Genomic DNA, 14153 nt, shown 5'->3' with positions numbered 1-14153 from the left:
TTTCATTATACTTATTAATGAAAATTATTTGTCCAATCAAACCCGTTTGGCTAACGATCCTCCACCATACAAGAGAGCGGTGAGTAAGAATGGATACCCAATGACAGTCATTTTATAGGCCGCTTCCTTAAACTTCCCTTATAGTATGGCTTTGTGAATGAGGCGTATTAGCGGTTTGACTAACTTTTTATATACATATAATATATATTAAACCTTTTAATTATATACATAGTATAAGGTGTATTTTAAAACATTTAAAGTACTAGGTTTAATTACTAAATTTCAAAAATTAAAACAATTTTAATTTAAATTTAAAATTAAACCAAATGATTTAATAATTATTTATTAATTAAAAATTTAATTAATTGATTAAATCAATTTTAGGATTATACATTAATTTAATCAACATAATTTAACCTAATCCACTCCCCTAATAATTTTCGAAAATATGGGAGTGATCCACAAAATCTTGCAATTATCTAGTTAAAGAAGTAAAAAGATAATTACCAAAAATAAAAAATCTCTATCATATCTAGCAATTTTCAAAAATATGGAAGGGATCAAACAAATTTTGCAATTATCTAGTTAATCAAATAAAGAGATAATTGCCGAAATTAAGAAATCCCTACCAAAACCTTAATTTCCAAAATTTAGCAAATCTTGGGGAAGAAGGCAAGGATTTCAAATCCTTGACATAAATTTCAAAAATTCATAGGGTTAGGAAATCCTAAAATCAAAATCTTGTAGGCCAAAGGAAAGGGTTACAACCCTTTTCCAAATTTTCGAAATCCAGGGTTAGGAAACCCTAAATTGCGAAAACCATAAGTCCAAAGGGTTTAATTGCCGTAAACCCTAATAGATCAAATTCAACCAATTGCATCAAATTCAATAGAAAACAAATCTAGGCTCTGATACATTTGATGAGTTTTGAGCAAAACAAATAATCGTATGTGTGCATGCAACCCTAATATACTTGGGTATATGTTTTATCTAATTGAACATACAAGTATTAAACATCAAAAGGAAAACCCTAGGAGGTATCTACTATTTTCGAAAATCATAATAAAAGATAGTAAACATACCTTTAATTGTTATGTAGTAATAAAAATTGGAATCCTTAGTGTTGTTGAAGCTTCGAGAGCAAGCACCACAAATGTCGTGCCTCTAATGGTTCACACCCAACACTAGCAAGAGGATGATAGAGGAGATAGGAGGAGAAGACGTGAGAATTTTGGCTATCTTTCTTAGGGTTAGAGTGGCCGAAATCATGACAGGGTACAGCTCCTTATATAGTTGAGGTATTTTAGACCCAAAGCTAGGGTTTGCTGGAGGAAACCCTAATTCCTTAGCTTAAGGCCTAAGCAACTGATAGACTCCATCCAAGAGGCCCTCAGATGAAATTTCTAGGGTATTCCTAGAAGATTTCGTACAACCCATCTAGGAGGTCCAAGAGCCCAATTCCTCAACTATCAATAAATTGCCAAACAGCCCCTGCACTTTTAATTAATTCCTTTAATCCCAAAATTAATTCCAAATTAATTTCTGATTAAATATTAATTAAATAATATGATTTCTAATTAACATATTATTTTCAAAATACATTAATAAATCATTTATTTCAGATTATTAATCAAATAATAAATTCAACCTCTTTCCAAAAGTCATCATGTCTAGTTACTAGTTTTGAGGGCAACCCAAAAAGGTTGTGCTACTATCAATTTAAGTATATACCAATTATAGTTATGGCCTTAGACACCTAATCCAATAAATTTATGGTGGTTTTGGTCCCATGCATGTATTAAGTTAAGTATTAAGCTCCTTTGAGCTCTAAAGTCTCATTTAGCCATGCATGCACATAAAGTTGGCAACTTTATGTGATTAACCACCTTGGGGAAGTCAGATCTGAGTTTGGATCAAAGTCTTAATGGATTAAGAGTTGATTTTGGAAATTTGGCCATGATTGGTGAGTACGTTGGGCATACAAGTTTGTACGCTGCACCTACAAGCCTTTCATGCAGGACGCTGAGCGTACAGGTTGAGTACCCCCCGCGTACTCAACAAGTTTGGACTTTTTCGTTTTGGGCTTGGTTGTCTTGGGCCATGTTGGGCTATTTGGATTTTATGGTTAGGCTTTTGTGAATATATTGGATTTCCTTGGGTGAAGGCCCATGGAAGGAATTGGGCCCAATTTGGAAAATTGGGCCATATTTGAGCCTTAGATGCTTAATTTGGATTTTGGGCTTTTGTTCTAGTTGGGCCTTGGCATTGGGCCAAGTTTGGGGAAGGGTAAAAAGGTCTTTTACCCTAATTTGGACTCATGATGTGAGTCAGGAGCTAGTTATTAATGGGTTGTCAATTGGTGTTTGATAGCAGGTGGATTTTAGAGGATCTGCAGACAGAGATTTATTCGTAGGTTCAGCTGTTGAGGTGATTCTTCCTTACTGTACTTTTGGATCGAAGGCACCATGGCCAACCCATTAGATTGTATCCTGGTATATCGCTTGATGGTTTTCTACAGTGGTCTGTTAGATTTGTATCCTGGTAAATAGGATGATGTTATGCTTAGTGATCTGCAAGATCTGCCTGATTGTCTGATGACTAGTTATATGTTTAGTTGCGTATATGTCATTATGGTGTGGGTGGGTTGAGATTGTACTCCTCTGTGTTTTCAGTCAACAAACCCGATAATGTTTATATCGATATGTCACTATGGTTTACTGGGTTTATATGTGTTTTGGATATGTATGTGTGGATATGTTGTGTGTAGTTGGGTTGAGGCGGTCCTGCTGTGTGCGGAAGGCAAGCAGACCCAGGGCGTCCCAGATAGACTGAAGGCCAGTGGGGTCGTACCAGTCAGGCCGAAGGCCTGGAGAACGTTCCAGATAGGCTGAAGGCCCAGTGAGGCGTACCAGTCATGTTGAAGGTTCTATGAGTGTAACATATAGATTGTAGGCCGGTGGGGTGTTCCAGTTAGACTGAAGGCTCTGTGGCGTACCAGATGGTCTGTAGGCCGGTGGGGCGTTCCAGTCATGCTGAAGGCCTTATATGCATGTTGTTATTTGTATATGTTATATGTTCGTGTGTTGGTACTTTGGGGCAACTCACTAAGCTTTGTGCTTACAGTTTTGGTTTATTGTTTCAGGTACTTCAGATGATCATGACAAGGCGAAGACGTGACCGTGCACGTCTTGATTTTAGGTCATTGATCTTGGGAGACACTTATTTTTAAATAATGTTTTGGAAACACTAATTTTTAAATAATATTTTGGAAACACTAATTTTGTAAACATTTTTATTAGTAAAAGGGTTATTTTGAACGGTTTAAAATTGTTGAAATAGTTGGGATGTTACACAAAAGGTTCCCATACGTTTGTCCCTCCACCATTAATAAACAAACAAATGGCTCTCATACTTTGTTCATTCCACCATTAATAAGTGTGTTTTGACTTAAGGCCTACTTGTCATTTCGTCGTCAACACTCGGGTCTATAGGCTCCCGACCCAACCGTCGTTCCGCCAACAACCCCTACACTACTATTAATATAATAACACATATACACATAGATACACACAAAATACATGAAGACATAATGGAATACATAATATAATGAGATAACTCACTCGTTTTGCAGAACAACAACACGAACTATTGAAAATAACTTATCGGGTAAAATCGTCTACCGACTTCTTGAGAGTTAGCTTCTAGCTAATTATGACTAAAACATGACTTAAACTACTAGAATATCGAGAGAGTATTGAGATGATTGGTGTAGGAAATGAGTGACTTAAGCCTCGTATTTATACTAGTAAGATTTACTATTTATATATACATCTTTAATAATAAGTGCTAAAATGTTGACATTCTCCATTAACTAGTATGACGTATTCAAGATGTAATCATGACAAATGTTTTTAGAAGATGGTTAATAGTAATTGGGTAATAATAGTAATTTGTAAAAAGTACATATTAAATAGTAAATACAAAAAATCAACTTATTCATACGAGCTCCGTTTTCGTCGTTCTTTATATGTACGCGTAGGTATTAACGTGTACGACAACTTTCATTTAGAATACTTTTGTTAAAAACGATTATATTTTTAATTCCAATTTTGTAAATAAATTAATAAATATAAAATCATAATTTTTATAAAATCGTTTGCTATTGAAATAAATTGAGGATTTCATTGGTCTCTTCGATTATATTTCCAAATAATATAATATTTAACGGTTGTTACAATCAAAAGGTACTATACACATTTTATATATCTAATACATATATGATATTATAATAATTTATGTTTCTTTTATCTTGAATTCAAATTTTTTTCTTAAATTTATGTTTCTTTTTTATTGAATTTAGATTTGTTTTATATGAAGAAATAAGAATTTTAAAATTAGAAGGAAATCAGACTTGTAGAAGCAAAATTTGTCAATCCAAAAATTTCTATTGAATTTATGATCCTATTTCTTTGAATTCGGAAGAAAAATATTTCAATCCATATTCTAGTGTTCAAAGTTTCTAATTCTGAGTTGTTTGAAGTGCCGAAAATTACAAGATATTTTTTTTTTCTATCTTTTATTAGAAGAAAATTAGACATAGGACTATTTTTGTAATTTACTTTCTACACATGGGCCAAATCTCACAAAATAGAAAAATGTTAAACACAAGGACTATTTTGTGAAAAAAAAACTTATAGAGACCTTTTTGTAAATTACAAAGTTACAACGCCTATATCTGCAAATATCTAAAAAGTTTGTGGCAAAACTCCAAAATTAAAAAGACTATCGGCAAAAGTCCACAAGTCCAAAACTCCCAAGGATATTGTTTATTGAAACTTTCTAATTATTATTATATATATATATATATATATATATATATATATATATATATATATATATATATATTAAAACTGTGGAAGAAAAAAATAGTAAACTCTTTAATTAATTAATTTATGTCCTTTTGTTTGTGTTCCATTCAACTTCTTATTTTTTTGGCAGAATTGGTCCCTGTATTATTGTTGGAAGTTAGGAATACTAAATTTGGATGTTTTTTGGCAACTTTGGTTATTATTCTTTAACCATTTTGACACTTTTGGTCCTTGCAATCAATATTTTTACACTTTTTTGGAACCTGTTAATATTTAAAGTTTGGCCACAAAACTTTAACGGTTTGACAACTTTTATCACTTTTCTAAAAAGTTGTTAATTCCTACCCCTTTAATTCTTTAGCCATTTTCACACTTCTGGTCCTTGCAGTCAAAACTTTTACATTTTTTGTCCGGGGCAAAGCCCGGACTTTTCATCCTTGCACTTTCTATGTCTGTCATATTTATCAATTCGGAAACAACATTGAAAGCTTCTGGCCCCCGCGTAGCGGGGGTAACCTTTCTAGTTAGTATATATATATATATATATATATATATATATATATATATATATATATATATATATATATATATATAATGTAATATAGCATTTTAATTTCTAAACCATTTAGGTTGTGATGACTTGGTAAGGTACGTGAAAGATATGATGAATAATCTATTAACTAATGTTCAAATTATGTTACTACTCAGCCTTTGTGGTCATGGAGGTTTATCTGCAATGACTTCAGGGCATGATGCACAACCTTATGTTTGTAGCCGAGAATTAGTCGGTGTGCGGAAACTGGCCGGAACCTTCGTTATGGAAAATCATTTTATTTTCTGATCTTTTTCTTTATGATTCATCTTTGATTTTTTTTTATAATTTTCTAAAGGACAATGGTATTAAAACTTTACTAATTGAATATTAGAAGGATGTTATAAAAGAAATTATTTCAACGAATGTTAGAAGGATGGTTGTTTTCAAGTAGAAGAAAAGATTTTTGTATTATTTTGAATGAAATTTTAATTTATGTATTTTGCAGTAGAATATGAAAAATTGTAAATGTTTTGCTTAAATTTTTATGTATTTCAAATTTTAGGGCTTATTATTATTATTATTATTATTATTATTATTATTGTTCTTTTAGATGCACAGTCCCTCTGAAATCTCGCGGTAGCCCCTAATAACATTATTGTTTATAGTAAGAAACTTATGTTATTTTATTACAATGATGCTAAACTTTAGTGTCGACTTATACAACAACAACGATGATTATCCATCAATTCAAATCTACACACGCCTTCAGCGAATCCTGCTCCTTTGCACTCGGTTAAGCATATTGAATCATTATGGCATCGTAAGGCTGTACAAATAAAATATACTTTTTCCGAGGACACTGCCAAGTTATAATAAAAATATATAAGCATAAGCATGTTGGCATTTCTAAAAAATTGTTCCCAAAATGTTTTAAACTATTTCAAATGATGTAATTTTTAAAACATTGTGTAAGTTGTATTGTATCATAACTAAGATGCATAATATTTTACTTAGTCTTGAATTCATTACTACGTTTAATTATAAAAAAGACGAAAAAAAGAATGATAATAACCACCATTTTAATATTACATATATGTTTTATAACATGAATTCATATCTTAAACCACCATTTCAATTAGTAAACTCAAGTGTTAGCAAATAAGGAAAGGAAAATATGTTTCACCAAAAGCTTTGTTATGCATGATGTGTATTGCAGCAAGAAGACCCAAAACAAACATGAATTTTGCAGCATCCATATCTTTGTATTTTAAATATTTTGTTGAAGAACTGTGTTTCACCTACCTAGACTACGAGACCCTTTATATAGAACTAGGTGGGGAACCCCTGCGTTGCGGGGGTCGGATGCGATGAAACACACAACCCCATGAGAAAAGTTAGGAGTGACGAACTAAATATATTCTTAACAATTGAGTGAGAATCGTACACAACACCAAGAAAAATAGAAATCCATAAACATTTACGCTTCTTGAATGGAACCTGATTTGAAAGAAAAAATGAATCTAGAAATCATAGATGTTGTTTCAATCAGACGGCTGACACCGAATCAGGATTTTGATATAATGAAAGTATCAATCGATACCAACCTAGTCAAGTAAGAGGCCAACAAAATTTATAAATAAAAAAAAAAACTCATAGAGATCTTGTGGAGAGGTACTTGGGAACTGTTTGCTGAAAATTGTTAATGTCTTCAACATGAAGTACCTGAAATAGAGGATTAAATAATTGGGGTATATAAGAAGGGCAGATTTGTAACCTTGTAACAATAAGAATTGAAAAGGTTATTTCCACAGGCAGACAACAAAACCCAAGTAATTTCAGAATTTATACTTAGGGTTTACAACTTACCTCTCAAAAGTTTTTCCAGCAGAACGAAAGACTTGAAGAAATTAGGGCTGAACAGTATCAACGCAGCGACAAAGGGCTAGCTCTTTCTGTATCGGTGGCTGACTTCCCCTTTTTCGTTTCTGTTAACACACAGAGTAACTTAGCCTTGACAAAGTGTCCTTCAAATCTCAACTGATTTCTATCTCATTAATCCAATTGGACCAAATATCAGAGTACCGATTTAGGGTTTGATTGCTTGGGTGAAGGAGTAGCACATATAAAAAAATACATATTAAAAGAAAATTATTTTTTTATAAAAACTCACCTGATCATCAGCAACAGGACATAAACTTGCAATAATACATGGTAAACAGCAGCAAACAGCAATGCCAACAACACATGCCACAGCAACACAGATAACCAGAAAAAACACATCAAATGCCAAAAACGTTATACAAAGCCTGAAAAAACAAAAACAAAAACAATACATATACAGAGATTAGTTAAACAGAAGAAACGTAAAAATTGGGAATTTTTTAAAGGGAAAAAAGGTAAAAACGAACCAGTATAACTGAGGTGACTCAGAACTCAGATTTTGACCACCTGCTGACAACCAACAGAATCCGATAATCCATCAAATAAATGAAAACATTGTATTAGCAGACTCCAGATGCTTTGCAACACTGCCACAGATAAACATAAATGTTTGTTATTAATTATATGTTTTCTGTTACTAATTATTTGTTCAGATTAAAGGATTAAGTTTAAATTGTTATCGATATTGTGATTCAATATTCAAGAAATGAAAAGTAAAAATGTGTCGTTCATTTGAAGTAAGAATAAGAATTAGCACAAGCTGATTAACAACTTTACCTAGTCTCATCATCATTCTGTAACCTACTCGAAGCAAAATCAACATTCTCGTGACCTTCATTTCCAGAAGTTGCAGAACTGGAATTGCCATTAATAGCTTCAAACGATCGTTGTTGGTACCGATGTTTATACTCAACATACGCACAGACCATATGGAGCAGACACTGCAACGCATACCCAACAATCCAAACCCTCAATGGCATCACCGGAGACTCCTTCAAACTCATAACCAAAACCGCAACTGAAACAGTAACAAACGCAAGGTTCCAAATTAGGTCTAAGATAACAATTGGGCGAGAATTCGGCCAATGACTCTGCCATTCCTCAGTACGAATCTGTCATTGGGTTATAGAGGCGGTGAAGAAATTGAAGGAACAGAGGCGTACAGCAATACCCCCCAAAAAATTAAGGAAACACACCTGTGGTCGTAGTGGTAAAAGCTCCCATTCCCGTCGTCAGAACCGGAATCGGAACCCACTCGATGGTCATCTGCATCGTCCTGTCTGTAGATTGGATAAGAAAAACAAAAGCAACGATCAACAGAAATTTTTAGCTGATGATCATCTGATAAATATAGAGAAAACGATAAAAAACTTTAATGATCATCTGATACATATACAGAAAAACGATAAAAAAAAAAAGAACAAATGCTACCGCGTATGGTGCTTCATCTGTTGAAAATAAGCAACAATGGCCTTAGAAGGTGAAGAGGTCGACTCCGATTCTGATGGACGGCGGCACCCAATCCCTAATCGAACATAGAAATACACAGAAAAGGAAACAGAAAATTGAGGATTCGAAGAGCAAGTTGTAATCGAACAGAAAAGAAAGCAGCGAACCTGGTGGTAGACGCGAAGAAGAATAGGATGCTCGAGGCCTCGGAACTTGCGCCACCGGAGATGAAGATTTATCAGCGGTGATAGACCATATGCGACAGCTCTGTATATCATGTAAACCATTTCACCGCCTTTAATCGCCCCCATTTTCGAATCCGTTTTGAGTTCAAGCGGCTCTTCACTGAAGTCAGTGGAGTGGATCTATAAAGCTTATCGGAAGCTCTGCTTGAGGCTGCAGCCGGAGAGGTGGTGGGCGGCGGACAAAACGGGGTCGGGGCTCTGTGGAAGGAGGAAGGGGACGTTGTCGTTTGAGAGAAAGCAAACAAAATCGAGAATATCCAGGATGAAGAGAGGGATGGAAGGATCGGGAAACGTAACCGACAAAGGTTGTGGAAGGATCTGGAAAATAAATATGTAAATATGAAATACATAAACGAGGACACAAAATGTCGGTATTGACAAAAAAAATTGCCACATTTGAAGTAAGAATCCAGAAGTTAAAACATTAGTGGCAAAATTAGAAGCTGAAAACTTTACTTTACTTTCCTTCGTAACTTTAATATATGTATAATAATTAAAATTTGTCTTCTTTCGTTAAATGATCATTTAATATTATCTATTGGGCCATTATATCTTTATGGTAATTGTATTGTTTTTTGGCCTCATATAAATAATTTGTATTAATTTCAATTTACTTCCTTGATTTATTTATGTTTTTCAAAATGTTTCGGTTGAAATGGGTTGCTATCTATTTTTTTTTGGAAGAATTTCATATATATATATATATATATATATATATATATATATATATATATATATATATATATATATATATATATATATATATATATATATGTCATTTTTAAATCACAAAAAATCATATTTATCCATCTTAATTTTTTAATATCATATTTACCTTTATAAACATTCAAAATATCATATTTGTCCAAAAAGAAAAAATTATAATGTTTTGAATCCATTTGATAAGCCTTATGAACTAATACTTTATGGACTCTCACATAAACTTAGCCCATCAGTACTAATCAATCATGGATCATTGGCCCAAACTATATGTATAACTGATTTACTTAATCAGTCTCCGTTAATTTAATCAGTCTCTTTTGATCACTAACTTAATTCAACATTAATTCTTGATCAATACTAATTAAATAATATGATTTCTCAATTTAATATATTATACTTATAATATATTAATAAATCACAAATAACCTCTTTCTCAAATATCCATCTTATCAAAATGTTCTGGTGAATGTAACCCAAAATGGAACATGCTACTCTCGGGTCAAGTACATACCAATTATAGTTATGGGCTTAGACACCTAATCCAACAGTCTCCCACTTGGATAAGTTTAATAACTATAACTGTAAGTACGGCTTGAAAAACCGACCAGCAATCGTAGTTCTCAAAAGCCGTTGTCGAACTCTGACCTAGTCAATGACGCGTCCATTAGATAAGGGATCATATATTTCTCCATTCTACAAGATATCGTATGAACTAAGACATGGATTATAATCATTCTCTCTATTCATGTGTTGTTTCCCGATTTCCGATTTATGACGACCGACTAATTGAACAAATCAAATCGGTCTAGGCTTAGCCAAACACTTAGGTTTATCATCACTAAATCATCGAGGGGCCCACTGTAACAACGTAAATTTCCAAAACAATTTTTCATTTTTAAATCATACTTTCAGTCACACAATAACATCAAAACATAATGTATCCAATGTTGTCATAACAAAACATATCCCAGAATCTCAAAACATAACTCCATAAGTGTGTACGAATCATGTCGGCGCTTTCCTGCGATCCTCGCTAGTACCTGAAACACATAACATAACAACTGTAAGCATAAATGCTTAGTGAGTTCCCCAAAATACCACATACGCACATACGCCACTCAAGGCTATAAGACCTTCTGGTCACTGTGTCTCAGAGGACTTCCGTCCCACAACCCCAGTTGTCACACCCCAAAACCAAAATGGCGGAAACGTTCTGGGGTGAATGACGTCATGTAAAGCATCACAACCAATGTATAACAACAATCATAGCAACACAACCATTACAATGAATACTTAATAAAAACGTTTACATCAATTTGGAAATTGTCTGAAACTTGTTTGAATTACATCATGTAGTTTGTATAAATATTAAACTCTTATTGCTTCAACTTCTCAAAAACCCAGCAGGTACCTGTCTACTGATTTCCTGAGAATACAAGCAGTTTGAAAATATCAGCATAAAGCTGGTGAGTTCATAAGCAGCAATTTGTAATGAAAACTTGTTGATGAGTTAGCAGAAATGTTTGTATAGTTTCGAGAAAATCTGATATTTTCTTTAGTGAAAATGTAGTATTATGAGTCTTGTAATGAACCATGAATGTCTGTATGTTTCCAAGAAAATCCGATATTTTCTTTAATGAAAATGTAGTGTTATTAGTCTTGTAATGAACCATGAATGTCTGTATGTTTCCAAGAAAATCCGATATTTTCTTTAGTGAAAATGTAGTGTTATCGATTCCCGTATAAAACCATGAATGCTCGTTACTGAAAACCGTAGTGACATGCGAAAATTCTACCTCATGTGACTAGCTAAAGCTAATCATGAAGTATAGGTATTTTGTATGTGAAACCATCGCATAATTGGTTCTGTTTGAAAACCCTGGCTTTAGCCAGTATACATAGTGTGTATTAGTTTTATTTGGTATAAATAAAACCGTTGAAGAATGTCAGGTTGTAAACTAAAGGTGATTTATACATAATGTGAGTCGTATAACCATGCTTGATGTGACTAGTGACCTTTCCAACGTTCTTCAGGCGTTGAGTTAAATGACATTTGTCACCCTAGGCATGCCTGCCTAACTGTAGCTAGCAGTTCGGGTGTGGGATTGTCAGTCCCGAATAGATCTATTCACAAATCTCACGCTCTTCCCTCCAGGAGACTCTGGTTATACTATGATAGGATTTATCCCTGTACACCTAAGGGTACAATAGTGAAGTAGCGCCTCACAGTATCGTACAATCTAGTTTACATGTAGTGTCATAGCGTTTTATCGTAGTGAAAATCCGTATGTAGTGAATGTTACAGTTATGAATACCATGATGATGCAGTGATGTAATCTGTAAACCATTTCTGTATTAGTGCATACGTTTAGTAGTGAAAGTTTCTGTACTTGTTATGTTTTAGAAAAATCCCAAACTATACCGATTATAGTTTGCATGTATAGTGTAGTGAATATAGTGTCATGGAAAAACTATGCAATTTTAGTGAAAACGTCCCTTATGCTCAGCACAATACAAAAGGGTTAATGTATGAGAATTGCATGAGTTTTATACTTGTTAAAAGCTCTTTGTATTAACAAAAGCATTTATGGTTTAGCTTGTATTCCCTCGCTGAAAACGTTTGAAAACCAGAAAATGTAGGGGTATGAACTCACAGTTTGTCGTAAGACTTGAGTGTAAGATCGGTGTGGATACTGAGTGTTAACTGATGTTTCGTATGCAAGTGGATCCTATTACATATGATAACACACATATGTATTAGATGAGGACATAACATTATCTGTTATGGAAGGAAAACACCTTAGGGACTAGGAATCACTTGAAACTAGGTGTTAGAATCGCACGTGATTTGAAGATAGGGAGTTTGCGGCCCAACAGGGTTTACGTCCCAACAGGGTTTACGGCCCAACAGTGTTTAAAGACTAGTATATATATATATATATATATATATATATATATATATATATATATATATATATATATATATATATATATATATATATCATTGCAAACATTAATAATTACGTATATATCTTTCTTAACCTATTAAACTCTCATTTATATAAAATCTTATAATTTAACAAGATATAAATCAATTTAATAAAAAAATATATATTTAAAAATCAAAAATACATATAAAGTTACCAAAAGACCCTTTAAAAATAAAAGATAAAATTTAAATCATTGTTAATTATGATTAATCTTAGCAATGTGATTCTCTTTATCATGTGATTCTCCTTATCATGCCCCGGCATCCTGATTACTCTTGATCATACGTCGACCTGCAGTTTGGGTCTTCCTCATCGAGTCTGCTACCTTATGCGAATGGCTAGGTAATCGTCATCTGGAGCAGATATGATTGAAAAGGGATGCATAAACATGATATATACAGATTAGTAGCATATATATATATATATATATATATATATATATATATATATATATATATGTGTGTGTGTGTGTGTGTGAAATGAATCGTTTTGGAAATCATTAATTATAAAACTACCATTCAACTGGAGATACAGTCGAGCATTGGACAAACATGCACTGTCCACTGTTGTGACGAAACTCTGGAGGTTTGGATATTTGCAACGTGAGAAAGCTTCTTGGATAAATTGCAGCCTTTAAAAGGCGTACACTGTAAGAGCCTGATTTGAAAAATCTTAGGGTTTTTTCCCCTGTGTAAAGCAATACATGAAATGCAAGATACATCAGTTATGTAAACCATGTAATTTCATTGTTATGATATGAAATTGTTGAATTGAGAAGAAGTGAAAGATAGAATTTAGGTAGTATTCAATTTTTTTTTACCATATTTTGAATGAATAAAGGAACCATCCATGGACTAAGATCAAAATGTAGACACAACAAACATGTGATGTTTGTTTGTAGTTTACATGTAATTTCAAAAACCCGAAAGTGAATAAAATTAGGGCTACAATACAAGTAAGGATAACGAAATTAAATCTTGTTGAAGTTCATATTATATTCAAAAGGTATGAACTCGAGGGCTGATGCAGAAATCGTGCACCCTTGGCTTACCGGTGTTAGCTTGAGTGGTTTGTTCGGACTCGAGGGATTCTACCATTAAATGTCCTACTTTTTGGTCCGCATATTTTTTTGTCAGCGTTGTGGCTTACCGGTGCGCTAAGAGGGAAGGAGGAGGAGGGAGACCAGAAAAAGCAAGGGAGAGATTGCACTTGGTTTTGTCGGGTGGTAGTCGATGAATAGTGTTGACGATGGATTGAAGGAGTTAATTAATATATATATATATATATATATATATATATATATATATATATATATATATATTAAAAATGACCACCTTTTTGCAATAGTGAACCTGGGTCCTTTTTGGCAAAAATGGTCCCCTCATTATCGTTTAGTTGTTGT

General features: G+C 33.3%; 1 protein-coding gene across 1 annotated transcript; it reads right to left on the bottom strand.

Moving 5' to 3' along the window:
* Nucleotides 1-6804: 6804 nt before the first annotated feature.
* LOC145161157 (E3 ubiquitin-protein ligase At1g12760-like) lies at nucleotides 6805-9372 on the bottom strand. Its single transcript, XM_079080621.1, has 8 exons — nucleotides 8961-9372; nucleotides 8776-8869; nucleotides 8541-8624; nucleotides 8122-8362; nucleotides 7812-7931; nucleotides 7574-7709; nucleotides 7270-7388; nucleotides 6805-7125 (listed from the first exon to the last, which is right to left on the bottom strand). The coding sequence occupies exons 3-5, from the start codon at nucleotides 8614-8616 to the stop codon at nucleotides 7883-7885; spliced, it is 366 nt and encodes a 121-aa protein (XP_078936747.1). The 5' UTR covers nucleotides 8617-8624; nucleotides 8776-8869; nucleotides 8961-9372; the 3' UTR covers nucleotides 6805-7125; nucleotides 7270-7388; nucleotides 7574-7709; nucleotides 7812-7882.
* Nucleotides 9373-14153: the final 4781 nt, after the last annotated feature.

Source organism: Lactuca virosa, chromosome 1, assembly GCF_052849685.1.
Source record: "Lactuca virosa cultivar CGN04683 chromosome 1, Lactuca_virosa_CGN04683_v6, whole genome shotgun sequence".
Classification (NCBI taxonomy): domain Eukaryota; kingdom Viridiplantae; phylum Streptophyta; class Magnoliopsida; order Asterales; family Asteraceae; genus Lactuca; species Lactuca virosa.
The sequence above is the reverse complement of the archived record's forward strand: the minus strand, read 5'-3'. Positions and strand labels throughout refer to the sequence as shown.